The sequence below is a fragment of the Pogona vitticeps genome, chromosome 2 (assembly GCF_051106095.1).
Source record: "Pogona vitticeps strain Pit_001003342236 chromosome 2, PviZW2.1, whole genome shotgun sequence".
NCBI classification, from domain to species: domain Eukaryota; kingdom Metazoa; phylum Chordata; class Lepidosauria; order Squamata; family Agamidae; genus Pogona; species Pogona vitticeps.
In genome coordinates, this window is record NC_135784.1 from 12,604,203 (window position 1) to 12,626,374 (window position 22,172).

At 44.1% G+C, this 22,172-nt stretch overlaps 3 protein-coding genes across 3 annotated transcripts in view; all 3 read left to right on the plus strand.

Moving 5' to 3' along the window:
- The window catches only part of LOC144587411 (uncharacterized), a 47,548-nt gene that overhangs the window by 11,997 nt on the left and 13,379 nt on the right, over positions 1–22,172 (plus strand). The window contains 1 exon segment of the mRNA XM_078388000.1: positions 9,621–11,562. Within this exon segment, the coding sequence (XP_078244126.1) occupies positions 9,621–11,562 (1,942 nt within the window).
- The window catches only part of LOC140703858 (uncharacterized), a 97,658-nt gene that overhangs the window by 10,394 nt on the left and 65,092 nt on the right, over positions 1–22,172 (plus strand). The gene's annotated exons all lie outside the window — the stretch shown is intronic.
- Positions 12,142–13,821, plus strand: LOC144587399 (uncharacterized). The gene has a single exon (XM_078387977.1). It carries the CDS (start codon positions 12,290–12,292, stop codon positions 12,719–12,721), a length of 432 nt encoding a protein of 143 aa, XP_078244103.1. The 5' UTR covers positions 12,142–12,289; the 3' UTR covers positions 12,722–13,821.

A 22,172-nucleotide genomic window follows, 5' to 3' on the forward strand; every position in this document is an offset into this window, starting at 1 on the left:
ATATTGCATATGTCATCATATGTCTCTGGTTCAGCCACATTGAGACAGTAATAGGTCTCAGGCTTGTACCTGTCTGGAGTTCTTCTCTCTCTGCTAGACCTCCTAGGTAATTTCCTGTCCTCCTCAAGAGTTTCCCTCTCTTCTGAGTTGGATGGAATTTCTTTATCAGATTGCATTTCAACAGGTTCTACTTCTCTTTTTATTTCCTGCTCTGTTTGAGAGTCACTATCCTCTCCACTATCCTCACTACTTTCATTCCTTTCATGCAATTTAATTATTGTTTCTGGGGGTTTACATATTTTGTCCCAGTTACTGTGCTCGTTAAATGAAGCACTGCTACTTATGACAAGTTTGTTGGTATTTGGCAACCCAAACCTAAATGCTCTCCTATTTTGTTGGTATCCAAGGAAATACATCAATCTGGCTTTCTTCTCTCCCTTTCTCCTTATTTCTTTTGGGATGTGAACCCATGCAGGAGATCCAAATACATGTAAAAATTTTAAATTTGGTTTTCTCCCAGTCCAAACTGTGTAAGGTATGTTGTCTATTCCACTGTGCCAAAGAATATTAATATAAAAATTCGTGCACAGTATAGCTTCACCCCAATATTTCTCTGATAGTCTACTCCCCCTAATCATTGCCTCAGCCATGTTCTGCAGAGTTTGGCCCCTTCTTTCAATAAAGGCATTCTGAGTAGGTGTATAGGGAGCGGCTCTCCTGTGAGTAATACCATTTTTTCTTAATATTGCTTGAAATTTGGCATTGGTAAACTCTGTTCCATTGTCAGTTTGTACCACCTTAACCTTTTTTCCTGTTTTGCGCTCTACAAATTTGAGCCATTTTTCAAACTCTACATGCACTGCACTTTTATCTTTCATGAGATAGCAGTATCCAAACCTGGACTTTTGGTCTTGGATAGAAAGAATGTATCTGGCTCCTCCTAATGATGCACTTTTGGGTCCAATCACATCAATTGACACCAAATCTAATATATTTTTCACTTGTACATCACTATGTTTCATTATAGGAGCTTTCTTACTCTTGGCTAATTGGCAAACTTGACAATTTACATATTCATTGCATTGCTTTAAATTAACTCCTACTGAGTTTTCAATTGTTTTTCTCAGTGTTTTATAATTTGCATGTCCTAGTCTTTGATGCCATAAATGAATACAATCTTTGTGTATACATTTGTTCTCATAGACATTGTTAGCCTTAGTACAGTTTAGTCTATATAAATTATTTCTAGCATAGCAATTCAATTTTTCATTGTTCTTGCTAGTTGTTATACATTTATCCTCATAGAAAGTGCTAACAAACCCATTCTTTGCTAATGAACTCACAGAAAGTAAATTATGCTTCAATTTTGGAACATGTAAAACATCTATTGGTTTAGCTATATAAGGCAATTTCACTTTACCTCTTCCCAGTACCTTAGCACTAATACCATTTGCTAAGCATACTTGTTGGTTGGATACAGGTTGGTAGTTAAATATTAGCTTTTTGTTCTTACACATGCTGGCAGTTGCTCCAGAGTCGACAATCCACTCTTCTTCCTGTTCAGAGTTATAAATTTCCTCAGTCAGGCTTAGTGTTTCTCTCTTGCGTCTGGTTTGTTTTTCTTTTACTTTCTTAAATTTACAGTCTTTTATCAAATGTTTTCTTGAGCCACAGGAAAAACAGCGTTTTCCAGAATGAATGCTCGCAGCTGTGTCCCCCTCCTCCTCACTTTCCTTCAGCTTATCTCGGTGATTAGTGAGTTTGGAGTCTCGGAGCTGTTTGTTATCGTTTCTCTTTTGTTCTTCTTCCAAAAGTTTGCCCGTTATATTAATTACTGTTAGCTCTGCTTGAGGAAGAATCTCTAAATTGGTCACCAGCTGATCATATGACTCATCTAATGAAGACAGGATAATAAATGCTTCTTGTATTTCTGTAAATGTGATGTTCTTTTCTCTTAAGTCCATCAGCATTGACTTCATTTCCTCTAAATGTTGAAGCATACACCCTCCAGCTTGCAGTCTAGTTCGGAAAAGTTTTCTGGCAATTTGTACCTGGCTTCCAACGTTATCTCTTACGAAGAGTCTTCTTAAATCCTCCCATGCCTTCTTTGCTGAGTTTTGGCCTCTCAGGTGGATAAGAAGACGGTCTTCTAGAGTTAACCCGATAATAGCCAGTGCTTTTGCATTTAGTTTCTTTTTCCTTTCATTTAGGACTGCTGGGGGATTTTCTATTATGTCCCACAATGCTTCCTTTTGTAATAGCAACTGAACCTTCTGCTGCCAAGTTGCATAATTCTCCCCATTCAACTTTTTTATGCACAGTCCAGCCATAGACATTTCGTTGGCCATTTTTACCACAGACTGTAGCCACACTACTTGGTTCTCTCTGGTCAGCAGTTTCTTCAATAACTTCTTAAATTTATACCTGGATGCAGTCTGGTGCGCTGTCTGGGCCCATAACCAATTGACAGAGGTGCTGCATTACCAGACTACGCCAGGGGGCGTAATGGTGAAATGAACTGCTCAGAGATGAAACCAAACAGACACTGTTGTAGTGTTGATAGAATTATTTACATTAAAGTCCATATATACAGGGGTAAATACAACTTCTCTTGGTCTTTACACAGTCCTGGTCATACACAGTAGTTCTTCAGTTTGCAATGGTAAATTACAGTTTCAGTAACCAAAGATTGTTACCAATATAAATAGTCCAGCATCCACGAAGTCTTCTCCTCTCACCACGGAGATAGTCTTCCTCCAGGATCTTCTCCTTGCAATATGGCAAGTCTTCATCCAGCGATGCAGTATATACAGTTCTCAACAACACGACCAGCAGCAACACAACAATCCAACCATCCAAACTACCCAACAACTTGTGTCTGCAAGCTTGGCTAGCTTTATTCTCGGTTGAACCAATCATCTTGGTTGTCCCACAGCTGTCTCAATTAACTCAGCTGTGTTACTTTGTTACATGTTGCTTGACTAAATCCTGATTCTGTAACAACTTATTCACTGAATTGCAATGAACAATTCCCTAGGTTGACTTTGAGACCTGTCAATAAGTTTGGACGTAAACGATGGTCCTAAGTCGGTTATAATCTCTGGAGCAAAACCCATTCTACTCATATAGCTTAAAAGAGCATCAGCCACTGTATGGGTCTCAATGTTGTTCAAAGGAATCACCTCAGGGTATCTTGTGGCATAGTCAACAATGGTAAGAATAAATCTGTTTCCCCTTTTTGTGACCTTAGGCAACGGTCCTATAATGTCCACTCCAATGTATTTAAAAGGTGTAGAGATTACGGGTAATGGACACAGCTTAGCCTTAGTCCTGTCACGGTTATTACCCTGTCTCTGGCACACATCACATCTCTGACAGAAATTTTTAATTTGTTTTCCTATTTCTGGCAAATAGAAGTTTTGAGTTATTCTCTGCTTGGTCTTATTTATACAGTACCTAAATGTGCAGCAAATATATCAGAATGTCCCCTTTCTAAAATCATTGAGCAATATTTATCAGGCACTACTAACTGGCTTCGAATCTCATGTCCCCCTTTTGAACTGTTCATCAGTGTTTCTCTATACAGCAAACCGTGCTTAATAAGGAAACTTTCATGGGATTCAGGGGATAATTCTATGCTATACACTTTCTCAAAACAACATTTTAAAGTGGGATCTGCTTGCTGCTCCTGGGAAAATATACTGCTTTGGGGTATTTCAAGTGAAAATGCCTCAGCTTGTGGTATATTTTCATTTCCCTCTTGAATGTCAGTAACTTTTTCGGCTGCGTCTGTTTGGTCTTGTTGTGAACGTGTAAGAATTAACACTCTCTTGACATGCTCAGAGAGGTCTGTCTCAATAAGTACAGCTGAAGGCAGTTGCGAGGAAATCCCAACACGCCAATTTCTTTGCCAGCCCTTGTAACGAACTAACACTTCTGCTACAGGCAAAACAACTATTTCTTCCCCTATACCTTTAATTGTCATACATTCATTTGGTATAATGTGCTTTTGTGGTATGATATCAGGGTGACATAGTGTAACCTGAGAGCACGTGTCTCTTAATGCTAAATAGTGGTGTTCTAAAATCCCTATATTACCGTGTTTCTCCGATAATAAGACACTGTCTTATTATCTTTTGGGGGAAAGAAAAGGGCAGAGGGCTTATTTTCGGGGGAGGGCTTATTTTAATGACCCGTCATTAAAATAAGCCCTCCCCCAAAAATGCGATCTGAAGAGAAACCAGAGCATTTTTCCCCGAAAGCTGGCGACAGCCGCACCAGCAGCAGCGGCGTTGGCGGCGGCGGCTACTTGGGCTCGGCCAGGGAGGAGACGGAGGCTGGGGAAAGGCAGCGGCTGAGAAGAACTGGGCTTCTCCTTCCTGCTTTCCTGCTTGGCTCCTCTCGCTTTCTGGCTCTCTGCGAAGCCCTCACCGCTGGGGAAGCGAAACGAGGAGGAAGGGGAGCCAAAAAGGCGGGCTTTGCTGGGAAGGGGGAAAACACAGCGAGCGAGCGTGCCCGCTCGGCTTGCAGGCGATGCTCCTCGCTTTGCTACCTTGGTCACCTCCTCCCGTCCGCCTTGAAGCTTTTGTTCTCCTCCTCTCTGGTCCGGGGGCAGGAGCGCCCGCGCGGCGCCCACGGGGCTCGTGCCTCTCTCTTCCTCGCGCGCCGGGCAGGGGAGTTCCAGGCGGAGGAGGAGCTCGCGTGGCTGTTGGCTCCCGGGATCCCGTTCAGCGCGCCCTGAGACGAAAGCACTGCCATGAAGGGCGAAGCTCTGCTTTCTCCCTACTGCATTCTGCTCTGCTGAAGGGATGTTTTTTCGTGCCTTCGGTAAGCTTACCCAAGGCGCGAGTAGGGTAATAGGGCTTATTTTCAGGGGAGGGCTTACTTTAGAGGAATCCTACAAATTAAGGGGAGGGCTTACTTTCGGGATAGGTCTTATTATCGAAGAAACATGGTATCACCAGCTGCTTCAAATAATTGGGGATCAGTTCTTATAAGTAGACAATGTCTTATTTCAGCCACAGGAATATTATCTTCATTAAACTCATCTGTTGTAGAGACCTCTGTTGGCGTTGCTATGACAACAGACTCCTCCTCCCTTGGTGGAGTTATCTGTCCCTTCTGAATACAGTAAACAGATTTAGCCTTGTTTAAATTCATTTTCTGATGTAAAATTTCCCCTCAGAGTTTCCCTAAACTCAGGACACGCTGGCCAAAACACCACAGCCTTTGCTTTGGGCCACTCTCCCACACACAAAATGGACTCCACAGAGCTTCCCTGTCTCAGTTTTTTCACTCTGAAGCTTCAGCGCCCCTCTACTAGGCTTTGCATCCCTTGAGCCAAGCCCTAGAAGGTGACCTACGCTCTCCACTTCAGATGACCCTAACTGAAGACCCTTGCTCTGGGCACGATTTTGCCAAGGCTTTACTGGAATACTCGTATCCCGCTGCTGGACACCAATTTTATTGTAACAGCCTCCTTATACCTCACAAAGGGGCTATTACGTCACACTCAATCACTCTTAGTTTCCACTGCCACCAACCATTCCCTCAAATAATGCTTCAGGCCAAAGTATGATTTCAAAATAAAAACTTAAGTTTATTGTGTAAAACAAAAGGAATAGTAAATTACTTGAATATAAATAATAAAGCAATCACTGTAATAATATAACAATCACACACACACTCTCACAGACCCTCACTATATAGCACAGTTCTTATTAAACAGTATCTCCAAGCCCTAACCATCCCTATCTCAAAGCCCTATCTGGCCCTATCTTGGCCCTATCTGCCCTATCTGAATCTCTCACACCATTCACTCCCCTTATATACAACAGCTCCACCCCTTATGTCCCACCCTCCGTCACGCTATTGGCAGATGACACACAGCTTCAGCAGTGACAGGCAGGTGATGTCATAGCTATTGTAACAGTTACTATTTCTGACGCGAAGCCCATACGACTCCTATAACTCAGCAAGGCATCAGCCACAGTATGAGTCTCAATATTCCTCAAAGGAATGGCCTCTGGGTATCGTGTGGCATGATCAACAATGGTCAGAATAAATCTGTTCCCCCTTTGGGTGACTCTAGGCAATGGTCCTATAATATCCATACCAATGCGTTGGAATGGGGTAGAAATTATTGGTAAAGGGCATAGCTTCGCTTTAGTTTTATCATTACTATTACCCTGCCTTTGACAAACATCACAACTTTGGCAGAAATTTTTAATCTGCTTTCCCATCTCCGGCCAGTAGAAATTTTGGGATATATCTTTGTTTGGTTTTATTAATGCCTAGATGAGCAGAAAATACATCTGAGTATCCCCTTTCTATTATTTTCTGGCGATATTTCACAGGAATCACTAATTGTTTTTGAAGATTTTCCCCTCCTTTCCTGGGGTTCACCAGAGACTCTCTGTACAATAAGCCCTGTTCAATGTGGAACCTTTCAGGTCGTTCAGGGGTTAACTGTACATAAGAGATGTTCTAAAAGCAGCGTTTCAGTGTGGAATCTGCTTTCTGTTCCTGAGTGAAAGTACTGCTTTGGGGAATATTAAGTCAAATTATCTCAGCTGAGTTATTACTGTCAGGCATTCCCTTCCTCTGACTTTCATTCCCTTCCTCAACTGTCCCTGCTTTCTCTTGTTGGGAATGTGTTAGAACTAAAACCCTCTTTACATGCTCAGAGAGGTCAGTTCCAATCAACACCGCTGCTGGCAACTGTGAAGAAATTCCTATTCTTCAATGTCCTTCCCATCCCTGATACCGAATGGGTAATTCAGCCACAGGCAAAATGACAGCTTCTTCTCCAATTCCCTTCACAGAAATCTTTTCCCCTTTTAAAATGTATTTCCGAGGGACTATATCAGGGTGACATAGGGTTACTTGTGAACATGAGTCTTTCAGAGCCATGTATTTATTATCAAAGACATAAATATTGTCCCCAGCTGTTTTAAATAACTCTTGATCTGTTTTAATTAAAAAGCAGTGTCTAACTTCTGCTAAAGGAAGATCAGGTTCACTATATTCAGCTTGTGTAGAGAGCTCGGCTTGTGTTGCCATAGCAACTGACTCCCCCCTTGGTGGATTAACCTGTTCCTGCTGCACACAGTATACAGCTTTAGGCTTACTTAAATTTCCTTTTTGTGGCCCAAATTCTCTATTTTTACCACACTGGGTTGAAATGTGGCCTTTCTCTCCACACTGGAAACAAGTCCTAAAGTTCAATTGATCATTCCCAGCACCCTTAACTCCTTTTCCTTCCAAACTTTGGTTTCTGGTCTGGTTCTGATCTGAGGGCTTGCCCACAAAATGGCCCCCAACCTTCTGTTGGTTCTTAAACTACCCTCTGGGATTTTTATTTGTGTCCTCCCACACTTTCCTCACAACTTTTCCCTCATAAACACTTGGTTTTCTATTCTGGGAAATAAAATCTGCACCATCTCCTGGTGCCTGAACAGTTTGTGGGTTTATCTTTCTTTCAGGATCTTTAAACTTTTCCGCCTCAGCTTTGTGCTGTCTTTCCCATTTCTTTTTAATGTCTAGCTCTAGCTGTCTGTACTCAGCTCTCTGTTCTGCTTTCCACTTTTCCCACTCTAATTGCCTTTCTTTCTGCTCAAAGGACAGTTGACTGGCCTCCTGCCCATCATAGATCACCATTGCATCCAATTTCAATTCCATTTGTAACTTCCATTTTAGGAATTCTTGAAATTCTATAGAGTCCTCCCACCTTGAGGTCTCCCTTTCTTGCTCTGAGGTAAATCCTTCCTCAAAATCCCCATTTTCATTATCTGACCCAACTGCCATTAAACAAGGCACTTGCTCAGCTTCCTTTCCCCTGGTTAAAGGCATGTTCCTTTCGTCAGGCTTATGACTGAACTTCCAAGCCTCAATTTAAAAGTCCACTTTTTTCCTGTCAGTGAGAGTCTGTGTTATAACTTAGCTCCCAGCACTCATCCACTAGCAAGCTAGCTACAGTGTCTAGGCATCTGCCTCCAGCTAGGCCTTTTACCACAGACAGAGCTTCTTTCTCTGCCTCAGGCAACAAAACCACTCCAACTCACAGCATCACCCTGTCCTAGGTTTAGCTGACTTGAGTCCCCTCAACTTATCTGCCCTTGGCTCCGCTTTGTCCCCACAGAGCTCTCCCTTGAACTCAGGACAAGCTAGCCAACCTGCCACAGATTCTGCTTTGGGCAACTCACTTCAGAAATGGTTTCCACAGAGCCAGTCCCTATCTCAGTCCCCAATCTGAGTTTCAGAGCCCTCCTACTAGACTTTCTCCCCATGAGACAAGTCCTAGGAGGTTACCCACTCATCCTCTCAGACTTCCCTGACTAAAGATCTGCTCTGGGCACTTTTCCAGTCCAAGGCTATACTGGACCACACTCGTATCCCACACGCTGGACACCAATTATATGTAGCAGGCCACTCTGAAGCCTCTATCCACTCAGGCCTCCAGGAGTGCTCATAACTCTTCTTCAACTGCTGCCACCAACTTATCTTTATTATTCAAAAAGACAAGTGTTTCTTTCAACCAAAAACCTGTTTATTGATTTAATAAAATAAAAGGAGTAAATCACAGGTAGTAAATCAAGTTGCAAATCACAGTTTATCATTCACTGTACCACAGGCTTTTCCTCACTGACTACTTTGGCTCACAGGCCTTCAAACATGCTAATCACTAACGCTCACAATCATTCCACTCTATCAAACTCCCAATCTCCCTCACACACCCCTTTATATATTCTAGCTCCTCCCTTCAGCACCACCCTCTGTCCCCTCATTGGCTGATGTTCCACTGCCCAGCTGTGATGGACAGGTGAGAGCAGGGTTGTATGTTACAGTCCCTATCGCAGTTGAAGAAAACCAGCCCCAAAGCATGATGCTGCCACCACCACATTTCACTGTGGATATGGTGTTCTTTTGGTGATACATAGCCAGTACTTGCCAGATATCCCTGCAAGAACTTTAATGTTGCTGTAGGCCTCTTGGCAGCCTCCATGACCATTTTCTTCTAGTCTTCTCATTAATTCTACAGCGACGTTCAGTTCTTGGTAATGTCACTGTTGTGCGATATTTTCTCCACTTGATGATGACTATCTTATTTGTGTTCCATGGTATATCTACTGCATTGGAAATTCTTCCAACAACCTACTGCATAGTAAGTACCCCTTCCACAGATGCCCCCCTGCCCCCATTCATGGATGCTGGTGGTGGCAGCCCCTTTCCCCCGGTCCTTGGAAGAATGGTCTTCAACAAAACCGGAACCTGGCATTAAAATAGTTGGGAACCACTGTCCTGGAGGATACACTGATTTTGTAAACTCATGTACTACTCTAATATGCAGCACTTAGAATTTGTAATATTTAATTTCCCTTGGATCAAATACCTTCTCAATTTCAATGTTTAATTTTTTGCTTTTATTCTCACAGATGTGGTTTATCAAATTCTTCCCCCCCCCCCTTTCAATACACATTGGTTTAGGTATCTAACCCTGGAGCCAGAGGTTGGGAGTTTACATCCCTTCTAGCTCTGCAGTTCTAAGATTCTATTACCTCAGTTCCTATTTCCCTCACCATCTCTAAGTGGTTGTTTCTCTTCTTTTTCTAATCTACCAGATGATGAACAGGAGAAGAATTGCCCAGCATTATCTGGGGCAACCTGGGCAGGAACTGATAATCAAGCGAGAAAACAGAGGAATGAAAATCGGAGTGGGCAGGCATGGACTTCACATGAAAGGACTGACGAAGGGGAGAAACAGCGTAAATGCATGTCATCTCAGTAGACATCAAAGAACACATGCAGGGGAGAAACTGGATACATGTATGGAACATGGTAAGAGCTTCAGTCAGAGCAAGAGCCTCCATATACACCATAGAACTCACACTGGGGAGAAACCTTATAAATGCCTGGAATGTGGAAAGAGCTTTAGTCAAATTAGTCACCTTAGGATACATGAAAGGACTCACACTGGGGAGAAACCACATAAATGCATGGAATGTGGAAAGAGTTTTACGCAGAGTGGTCACCTTAGGTTACATGAAAGGACTCACACTGGAGAGAAACCTTATAAGTGCATGGAATGTGGAAAGGGCTTTAGTCAAATTAGTAACCTTAGGACACATGAAAGGATTCACACTGGGGACAAACCACATAAATGCATAGAATGTGGAAAGAGCTTTAGTCAGAGTGGTGCCCTTAGGTCACATCAAAGGACTCACACTGGGGAGAAACCACATAGAACTCACACTGGGGAGAAACCTTATAAATGCCTGGAATGTGGAAAGAGCTTTAGTCGAATTAGTCACCTTAGGACACATGAAAGGACTCACACTGGGGAGAAACCACATGAATGCATGGAATGTGGAAAGGGCTTTAGTCAAATTGGTAACCTTAAGGCCCATGAAAGGATTCACACTGGGGACAAACCTCATAAATGCATGGAATGTGGAAAGAGCTTTAGTCAAATTAGTCACCTTAGGATACATGAAAGGACTCACACTGGGGAGAAACCACATAAATGCATGGAATGTGGAAAGACCTTTGCTCTGAGTGCTGCCCTTAGGTCACATCAATGGACTCACACTGGGGAGAAACCACATAAATGCATGGAATGTGGAAAGAGCTTTAGTCAAATTAGTAACCTTAGGACACATGAAAGGACTCACAGTGGGGAGAAACCACATAAATGCATGGAATGTGGAAAGAGCTTTAGTCGAATTAGTCACCTTAGGATACATGAAAGGACTCACAGTGGGGAGAAACCACATAAATGCCTGGAATGTGGAAAGACCTTTGCTCTGAGTGCTGGCCTTAGGTCACATCAAAGGACTCACACTGGGGAGAAACCACATAAATGCATGGAATGTGGAAAGAGCTTTAGTAAAATTAGTAACCTTAGGACACATGAAAGGACTCACACTGGAGAGAAACAACATAAATGCATAGAATGTGGAAAGAGCTTTATTCATAGTGGTCACCTTCGGTTACATCAAAGGACTCACACTGGGGACAAACCACATAAATGCATGGAGTGTGGAAAGACCTTTGCTCTGAGTGGTGCCCTTAGGTCACATGAAAGGATTCACACTGGGGAGAAACCATATAAATGCATGGACTGTGGAAAGACCTTTACTCAGAGTGGTGACCTTAGGTCACATCAAAGGACTCACACTGGGGAGAAACCACATAAATGCATGGAATGTGAAAAGAGCTTTAGTGGAATTAGTAGCCTTAGGTCACATCAAAGGACTCACACTGGGGACAAACCACATAAATGCATGGAGTGTGGAAAGACCTTTACTCAGAGTGGTGCCCTTAGGTCACATGAAAGGACTCACACTGGGGAGAAACCACATAAATGCATGGACTGTGGAAAGACCTTTGCTCTGAGTGGTGACCTTAGGTCACATCAAAGGACTCACACTGGGGAGAAACCACATAAATGCATGGAATGTGGAAAGAGCTTTAGTCGAATTAGTCACCTTAGGATACATGAAAGGACTCACACTGGGGAGAAACCACATAAATGCATGGAGTGTGGAAAGACCTTTACTCAGAGTGGTGCCCTTAGGTCACATGAAAGGACTCACACTGGGGAGAAACCACATAAATGCATGGACTGTGGAAAGACCTTTGCTCTGAGTGGTGACCTTAGGTCACATCAAAGGACTCACACTGGGGAGAAACCACATAAATGCATGGAATGTGAAAAGAGCTTTAGTGGAATTAGTAGCCTTAGGTCACATGAAAGGACTCACACTGGGGACAAACCACATAAATGCATGGAGTGTGGAAAGACCTTTACTCAGAGTGGTGCCCTTAGGTCACATGAAAAGACTCACACTGAGGAGAAACCACATAAATGCATGGACTGTGGAAAGACCTTTACTCAGAGTGGTGACCTTAGGTCACATCAAAGGACTCACACTGGGGAGAAACCACATAAATGCATGGAATGTGGAAAGAGCTTTAGTCGAATTAGTCACCTTAGGATACATGAAAGGACTCACACTGGGGAGAAACCACATAAATGCATGGAATGTGGAAAGACCTTTGCTCTGAGTGCTGGCCTTAGGTCACATCAAAGGACTCACACTGGGGAGAAACCACATAAATGCATGGAATGTGGAAAAGCTTTGCTCGGAGTGGTGGCCTTAGGTCACATCAAAGGACTCACACTGGGGAGGAACCACATAAATGCATGGAATGTGGAAACACCTTTACTCTGAGTGGTGCCCTTAGGTCACATTAAAGGACTCACACTGGGGAGAAACCACATAAATGCATGGAATGTGGAAAAACCTTTGCTCTGAGTGGTGGCCTTAGGTCACATCAAAGGACTCACACTGGGGAGGAACCACATAAATGCATGGAATGTGGAAAAACCTTTGCTCTGAGTGGAGGCCTTAGGTCACATCAAAGGACTCACACTGGGGAGAAACCACATAAATGCATGGAATGTGGAAAAACCTTTGCTCTGAGTGGTGGCCTTAGGTCACATCAAAGGACTCACACTGGGGAGGAACAACATAAATGCATGGAATGTGGAAAGAGGTTTAGTCAAATTACTAACATTAGGAGACATGAAAGGACTCACACAGGAGAGAAACCACATAAATGCATGGAATGTGGAAAGAGCTTTAGTCAGAGTGGTGCCCTTAGGTCACATGAAAGGACTCACACTGGGGAGAAGCCACATAAATGCATGGAATGTTGAAAAAGCTTTAGTCAAATTAGTAGCCTTAGGTCACATGAAAGGACTCACACTGGGAACACTGCAAGCCACTAGGTATGCAAAAAACAAACCCACCAGCCAAATCCCACCCTGAAAAAAAGAAAAAAATATTTAAAAGAAAAAGTAGCACCTTAATTCCACTGCTGCTGCCAGGCCAGGCATGCTCTGGAGCAGCCCTTCGGGAGAAGCCATGGGGCGGGGGAGAAAGGGGATCCAGCCTTTCTATCCCCCCCACACACTCAGGAGCAGCCTTTTGGGGGGGGCATTAAAGAACTCACACTGGGGAGGAACTAGAAATGAATGGAATGTGGATTCAAAGCTCCTGATAAGTTAACAAGGCATAAGGTGATCATTCAGTATTTATTGGGTGGGGGGCTGGTTTCCACTTGCAAGACTAAGGAACCAATTGCTGATCTAATGCAAGACAGAGGAAAGAGGGAAAATGCAGTGCATTTTGAAGTACCACTTGTGAAGCGTTTTACTTCTATCGTTAATTAACAGAGATTCCACAAAAGAGACGTGGAACCTTGTGCTAAGAAAGTGAGAATAAGCATATATTGTGCCATGGAAGCTTCGACAAAATTAGTGTAAAAAGAGAAAAGGATGGATGTTCTAACGCTAACTGATGAAAGAAGAGCAAGTAGTGAAGAGAGAAAAGCTGTCCTTTCTTTTAGAAGGCTTTACCCTCATAATCAATAATAGTAATTGAGTTTTAAAGATGGTACCAATGAATTTGTTTTCTCTATATTTTGTGAACAAAATAAGTACATTCTGTATTAATTATGAATAACGAGGCATTTCTGTGGTATTGTATTGAGAGTGCAGTATTCTGCTTTGTAATGGCATGTATAGTTGGGAAGGAGTGGAAATTTTGGTTTTTCAAGCTCTGGTCTCTTCAGGCCCTGGACTGCACTGGGTCGGAGGTGACCAAGTCCTTTGATCGTTAACATCTGAGCTTCGCAGAGGCTGAGAAAGCCAAGCCTTGGGAAGATTTGGTTTTTCTGACTGATGCAGAACAAAGGAATATAAATATTGGGGGACACCTCACAAAAACTGTTATTAAAAACAAAAGGAGAACCGTAGATGTTTGTTTTAATGGAGTACTACTTACGATGGAAGTATTGCCGGGTGAAAGTCCATAGAAAAGCGGAAAGATAACCATGTGGCAGTAACAGCCAACAATGGAAATTACCCTGGCTGGGTGACAACAAAATTTTCTGTGTGTTGACAACACACTTACAGCCAAATAGTGCTTTTTTACTTTGTTTATATTTATTTAAAAAGTTTAAATAGTTTTGCTTGTCTTTCATTGAGAATAATAAGCTTTTTTTCCTTTTTATCATTGTATTCTTAGGAAGTCTGAAGTGTTCTGAAGATGTATTCTCTGTCTTTCTAGATTATGTGCTCCAGTGTTTTAATGTGTTTGTATTTTAGATTCAAACACGCCTTAAATTTAAATTCTTACAACTTTTTACAAGGTGAAAGGATGTGTTTTAAGTAAGCCTGCAGTTTTTGCATAACTGTATGATGTTTGGATTTTAAGATCTGTACCAACAGTTTTTTCCTCACACCTGTGAGACTGCCTTACATAATTTTTTGGATTTATTATATTTAAATATGAAATCTAGAGATGGTGTAAATAAGTGAACTTGTACAGAATTAATAAGTTTTAGAATTGCCTGGAATCATTGCAACAATGAAAAGACTTCTTAAGAACTACCCAGATGAGCTTCAAACACCTTGTCACTGGTTGTCTATATGAGGGATAAGGTCATGCTATACCTATCCTGACTGGATTGCCATCCTTTCCTGAGAAGAGGAGGGAGAATCCCATGAATGGGAAGATAGAGAGATGAGAAGGGTCACAGAGAAAACCAGGAGGATAGAGATAGTTCTGGGTGGAAGTTCCAGTGAGGGAAGAAGAATTTCCATCAGAGGAAAGGAAGGATCCACCAAGTAAAGGAACATTAGGAGCAGCAGAGGTGCAGGAGAAAAAGAAAGGAATAAGACAGGAGGGAAATATCTTGGGGAACAATGAAGAAGAGACAGTGGAAGTTGGAGAGGTAGAAGGGCAAAAGAGGAGAGGATATTACTAAAAGGCGGAGGGAATGTGATGATACCTCATGAAGAGGCAGAAGGAGTTGGAGAGAAGTAAGACTGGAGAAACCCTCATATTGGGTAGATAAGGAGGCGAGAGAGTAGGGCAGAAAGATCAGGGAGGAGAGAGGCAAGTTAGCTGAAGAGAAAAAGGGAGAGCTGGACCAACCCCTCAGAGAGGGCTTTTGGCAGGACCCCGGTGGGTTAGTTGTCTTTATTGCAGCCCACAGGAGAAACCACACCTCTAGATGTCTGAGAATACCAAACCCCCACAATGTGGTTTCATTTTTGGGAAACACTCCTTTTCTGCAATCACATTAACACTGATGAATTGTAGAATCTCCTTGACTTCGAGGTCTGTAAATTTCTGTAGGATTCCTGTGGAGTCAGGTATCCTAATTAAGTTCTGACCTGTAGATATCAAAACCGTCATAGAGGGGGGAGGCCATTGAAATGCATGAAATGTAGGAGGACCTTCAATAGAAGCACCCATCATTCTATTCAAATATCTCATACAAAGAGGAAACCTTTGAAATGCAAAGAATGTGGGAACAAAAAACCCCACATGGGAGTGATTTTATAAGTCTGTGGTGTGTGGAAAGGATTTGAATGACAGTGGAGCACATAGGAAATGTTGAAGACATCAGGGATGTGAGAAATTCCCTCCGTATCACACGCTCGCCATGGGAGTAAGATTTGAGAAGATCCCAAGGAAACAACAGACAAACTCCATGGTTCCTTACGTGGATAAAAGTTGACTGAATAAGTGACAGAGACATCCATTACTTAGAGCACATAACATTGCTGAGAAATGAAAGCGTGCTCTGGATTCCCGCTTTTTTTTTTTTTACTACATACTTGCATCAATAAGGTAGAACTGGCTAATCCATTTCTGCTATATTTCTTTCTTTGAAATTGACAGAGTTAGCGGAATTACCAGGGTTACCCCAGGAGGTGATAATCGGCAGACCTTCCCAGTGATGTGTAAACACAAGCCCCAAACAGTCTTGATAGCAGAATTTTTGTATTATTTACAGGATATTTACAGTTATATACAGCGTAGTCCTTGTTCCAGTTCCAGTAGTCATACACGGCAGTTCCACAGAATACAGAGCTTAAATTTATTTATATTATTTATTTATTTATTTGATTTATATCCTGCCCATCTGGTATAATTATACCACTCTGAGTGGCTAAATCAGTGTCTGAGTCCAGTAAATAGTCAATAGTCATATACCATGCAGTCAGTCCAGTTTGCCAGAGTTCCACTTCATCCAAGCACGTAGATACGGCTTCCACAGGATTCTCAGGCACAGCTCCAAGATGACAACACTCCAGGACCACAGCAACACCCTCAACAACCCACACTGGTGTATGCTAGGTCTCCCAGCTATATACCAGAGATAGCCAATCCTGGTATGTTCGTCCTGCTGGTACATTTCCCACAGCTGTATTCACTTTAGCTTAGCTTTACTTTACAGTGCTGGTCCTTACAAAACTTATGTTGTTTGCCAAACTGCATTTAACAATTTCCAGGTTCAGCCCAAACCTGTCAGAAATATTTTCTCCTTCGAAAGGACCCAAGGGTGGTTTACATCATTAAAAGAAAATATTTAAAGCTCTCAATGGTAAATAATCAAATATTTAAAAGGACCAATGTGGGGTTATTGTGGTCCCTGTGAGCAGCTCAAGCCAGCAATCTGGCTGCTCCATTTTCGACTCACTGAACCTTTTTGTCATTGTGGGTTGAAAACATGATATAGACGTGTGAACTATGCTCTGTTCAATATTCCACCATGACAAGCTGGGGTGTGCTGGGACAAGCAACGGGAGCTCACTCCACCACGTGGATTCGATCTTACAGCTGAAGATCTACAGACCTTACAGCACAGACGCTTCTCCCGTTTAACCCGCAGCACTACCATGTCCCTTCAGGTTAACTTCATTAAAAGACAATAATTATAACTCTGAACAATAAATAAGGAGGCACCTTACATGATTAACAGGCAATATTAAGGCAAATATTTTTTTCAAAAAAAATTTTCTCTGATAAATGAAAAAAGACAAAAATGGAAAACACTCGAAGTCCTAACAATCCACTCAAAGCAGAAATTCATAACAATCAGTATAAAAATCACCCACAGGTAGCTGGTTATTGAGAGAAGAGTTTTGGTCTTCAAAGATGGAAGGATAGCCAAGAATAGACCAGCTTGGCCTCCAGTGGGAGGGAGTTCCAAAGTCTCGGAGAAGCAACACCCAAACAGACCTGTAAAGGTGGTGGGATGAGGAGAAAAGCCTCCCCTGATGATCTTAACTCCCAAGGAGGCTCACCATGGGAGACATGGACTTTGAGATAGCTGGGACCCCAGCCAATTAGGGCTTTATACTGGTTAAAACCAGAATTTTAAAGTGAACCCAGTAGTAACTGCCTGGGGAATAATCATGTCAAGCAAAAAAGGGGAGGCAGGGGTTCTGTTAAAGCAAAAGCGGTTTAGGGAGGGGCAGTCAACATTGGACCATATTGTTTTGCTTAACCATCTAATGAACAAATATGCTATTGCATCTTCAGGACAATTATATGTAGCATTTATTGACCTCAAAGCTGCTTTCGATTCCATCCCAAGAGGTCGTTTGTGGGGAAGACTTATAAATCTTAAAATAGACCCTCGATTGTTACAAAGAGTCAAAGACCTCCATACTGATACTGTACTTCCCTAAGAGTCAGAGCAGGCATTTCTGGTCAAGTATCTAACATAGTTAAAACATCTAAAGGTGTCCGTCAGGGCTGTATCCTAGCTCCACTGCTTTTCAATTTATACATCAATGATATGGTAGCTAGGTTAACTAGACTGCAATTTTTCCCTGTAAGAGTAGATGGAAAGTCTGTTTCACGACTGTTTCGCGCAACGACAAGGCAGCAATCTATGACGATACCTTGGTAATATCCCACACACAAATAGGTCTTAGAAGATTATTAAAACAATTTAGTAATTATTGGAAGGAGAACTCCTTTAATGTTAATTATGAGAAAACCGAAATTATGGTTTTCAATAGAAGACCTAAGGTACATAAATGGACAATGAATGGGAGAATAGTGGAACAGTTAACCCACTTTAAATATTTAGGCATGATGTTTTATCAGTCAGGTTCCTGGGCATTTCAGATTGATTTTACAAAGCAGAAATTCAAAAAAGCCATGTTTAGCATACTTAGATTCTGCAGAAGTAGAGGAGGACATTTGATCCCTCCCACTCAAGAAATTTATAAAACCAAGTTACTCCCCCAGATTCTGTACGGTGCTGAAATATGGGGAACTGGAAACTTATATCCATTAGAAGTAGCCCAAAACAGATTTGCCCGACTATTGTTGGCAGTACCTCCCTCAACTCCTCAGCACTAGTTAGATTAGAATTGTCAATAATGACACTCGTCAACAAATCAATAGTTAACTATTGGCTAAAAAAATTGTTTACCACTCAGTCAGAATATTTAACATCATCATATGGGGAAATGAATTCTGGAACGTGGAAATCCTCCGTACTGCAACTAGTAGCCAAACTTGGATTATCAGAAGACTATGTAAGGCACCTTGGTGTGTCTGCAGCAAAAAAGCTTATTAAAGCAGGGATTATTTGATCTCTGTTACCAAATACAGTGGTGCCTCACTTAACGAGTGCACCGTATAATGACGAAATCGCATAGCGATTAGGTTTTTGTGATCGCAAATGCAATCACATACCGATGGCCCCTATGGGCAACAATCGCTTTGCGAAGATCGGTAAGCGTTTCGCTTACTGATCTTCGCAAAGTGATGCCTGTGGATCAGCTGTTCGGCGGTTCCAAAATGCCACCGGAAGTCCCGAAATGGCCACGCGCAGCGTTTTCGCGCCCTCCCCTCGCTTACCTAGGGCACGAAAATGGCTGCCGGACCTGGGAAACATCGCTGAATGGTGAGTTTTGTGCCCAATGCGTTCCAATGGGCTTCCCCGTTGCATTCAGCAATGTTTCGCCATAGCGAACGTTAATCTGGAATGGATTAACCTCGCTATGCGAGGCACCACTGTAGATATAAGCACTCTAAAAACAGCCCCGTTCTATAAGATTATTTCATCTCCGCCTTTAAAACTTCCTTCTTATTTTGCCGATTTAGTGAGCTTTGCCTATAGAAAAGCCTTCACTCAGGCATGTTTTGATATGTTGCCACTTGCAATCTTAAAAGGGTGTTACAAACTACATACTATGAGAGAGTTTGTTCTTGCGACCAAAAATTGAGGACTTATTTTATTTATTTATTTATTTTATTTATATCCCGCTTATCTGGCCAACTTGGACCACTCTAGGCGGCTTAGTACATGTTGTTTTTTACTGTCCCCTACTCGTGACCCAAGGGACGTGGTGGCGCTGTGGGTTAAACCGCAGAAGCCTGTGCTGCAGGGTCAGAAGACCAGCAGTCGTAAGATGGAATCCACGTGACGGAGTGAGCGCCTGTCACTTGCCCCAGCTCCCGCCAACCTAGCGGTTCGAAAGTATGCAAATGCGAGTAGATAAATAGGGACCACCTCAGTGGGAAGGTAACATCGTTCCGTGTCTAGTCGCACTGGCCATGTGACCACGGAAGATTGTCTTCGGACAAAACGCTGGCTCCATGGCTTGGAAACGGGGATGAGCACCGCGCCCTAGAGTTGAACATGATTGGACCAAAAAATTGTCAAGAAGAACCTTTACTCATGACCCACCGTGAAAGGCTCTTGAAGCCTAATTTGGAAAAATATCCTGGACGACCTTCCAGAAAATGCTCAGGATCCTACTCTCAGACAGAGGTAAATTTATTACATTTCGAATGGCAAGGTTTATAGCTATACTTATGAAAATGAAACTCGTAGCCCCCACTACTACTAATTAAGCAGTTATTTAGGTTCATGTTCCCTTTGGGCTCCCTTTTCTGTGATAGATGCTTGTTATTGCCACCAGGTATTGTCTATCAACTACCTTCACTTAGTTTTCCCTAGGGTATTTTTTAAGACGTTAGAGGTTTTTAGCTGTGATAGAAACTTCACCTGGTTTTAGTCCCCCCCCCCCCAACATACTACAGTGTATTGAATTGTACTTTACTGGATTTTTTTATTCTGATGTACTTTGCAATGGTTTGTGTGCCACTCAATAAACTTAAATATATATATTTCCCGCCCTCACGTATTCTCTCATTGACTCCCCTGCTTTCTTTCTCTCTCTCTCTCTCTCTCTCTCTCTGGCGTTCCCCCCTGTATTCTACGGACTCCCTCCTTCTGAGGTCCTTTCTTTTTCACCAGGGGAGGCCATACTCTCGGCCAGTCACTCCCTCAGAGGGGCAAAAGGGAAAAAGTCAAAGGACCCCTCAGGGGACGGGATGTGGGGGTGGGGAAGCCTGCCAAAATGTCCCTCAAAGCGGTTCAAAAGACCTTGAAACTTTGAGGCGTTCCTTGGGCACCCAAAAGCCACGACTGGGAGGGCAACGCGTGTGGCCCTGTGTGGAGCGGAAGCGAGACACACACACACACACACGTGCGCCTGACTTCTCCAGGTGAGCTGCCACAGTCGTGGGGCTTCCAAGTCTACCGGAGGCCCTGGGCTACCAGCCCTTTCTATAATCATGGCAAAGCAAGCTTCTTTCCTTCCCTCCCCAAAAGCCGACTGTCACTTCATCATGGCTGCTCCCTTTGTGACCAGACCGGTTCCCCCCTTGCAAGACGTGTTCGAACCCCCGCCTGGGTCAAGCGCCCTGTCACGGTTCAGATCCCAATCGATCGGGGAAGATTCTCCATCCTCCAGGTGAGGTTCTCGGGCAGGTGAGTCCTGGCAAATGGGCCTCATCCTGATTGAATGGAGAAGAAGTCCAGCTGACAGGACTCAACAGCCCGATCCCTCCCCCCCCCCCCGAAGTTTAATGACAGGGAGGTCTGTGCTGGGCCAAGGAGCAGCATGAAGGAAGAGACAGTCAAGGTTTTTGATACTGTAATGCAGTTAGAAGTTATTAACAACAACAACAAAAAAGAATTGTGCGGTAAAGGCGAAAAAGAGCAGGTGGCATTTGGTGACGGGAACTCTTGTGTCTCGTCTGAGTCTTTCCTTCCACGAAAAGTGGAGAACTTGGGCAGCCCGGAGGAGAAGCTCCACACTCCCGCCATTTTCCTCTTTGAAGACTTCCTTCCCTTCAACGCCCCCCCCCCGCCTTGTTCCTGCCCTTCGCCCCCTCTTCTTTGTGCCCCCCCGCCACTGTTCGTGCGGGAGGGGGAGGGGGAGGAACATAGAGCTACGAAGGCGAAGAAAGAGCCCCTCCCCTGGACGCCCTTTGAACGGGAGCCGGAAGAAGCGGGGATCCTGCAGCGCCTGCCTCTTCCCCTTCGGCCCAAGAAAGGCGCCCGGAGGAGAGAAGCGGGGCTTTTGGGGGCGCCTCCCGGATCGGGACCTGGACGGAGGTGGGCGCTGGAGGGGGGGCAGATCGGGGGTGGAGGGTGGGTGAGATTTGCAAGGGGGGGGTGAGGGTGCCAGCTGCCGGCCAGTCTCGGTGGAGGGGGGGCTGTTGTGATTTCCGGTGCTCGACCTGCTTGTAAGGCATTTTTCCTCCCTCTGTCTCTATTTCGGTGGGGTTTGAAATGGCCAGTCTCCCCTCGCCAGTCTCCTTCTCCGGGCATGGCCGAGGGTGCCCCGTGGTGGTTTGCGCTCCACGGCCTTCGTGCAAGGCGGTTCTTCCCTCTGGGGCTCCTCCGGAAGCAGGAGGGGAATTCAAAGGGGGGGAGAGAGGGGAATCTCTGGGGCCCAGATCCCACCCCAAGGGGCAGGGAGACCCACCCCCCAGGCCCCCTCCCTGCAAGGCCCTAGTAGGGCTTCCTGGAGGATGGGGTTCCCCCCCCCAATTCTCTGCAAGGGGACTCCCACCTTCCTCTCCATCCTGCGAGCATCCCTGGTGGAGGGGAAAGAAAGGAACGTGCCTTCGTCTTACCTCTCCCTCCCCCCCCACCTCCCTCTGATGAAGGGGGGGCCCTCCGGGGGGGCCCTCCCTGTCACCAAGGGACAAAGTCCCTCCCCCCTGTGGGGCTGGAGAGGAAAAGGGGGGAGGGGGAGCCCTGGCGACTTGGGAGGGGGCGGGCAGGAGAAGTGGGGCTGGCAAGGGAGGGGGGTCCTCCCTGCCTGTTCCCTGTGATGGGGGGGACGTCGGCCGGACCTCTTGCTCTTTGGCACACACGGTGGGTGCTTGTGTGTGTGTTTGTGTTTGTCTTTTCCTGGATGATCTGGCAGAGAGGAGGGATAAACCGATCCCTCTCAAGACCAGATCCTGAGCTGAGGATCAACTGCAGGA

Bases quoted from the DNA above. Each gene is read 5' to 3' on its own strand.
- LOC144587399 (XM_078387977.1), top strand. From the start codon at position 12,290: ATGGAATGTGGAAAAACCTTTGCTCTGAGTGGTGGCCTTAGGTCACAT.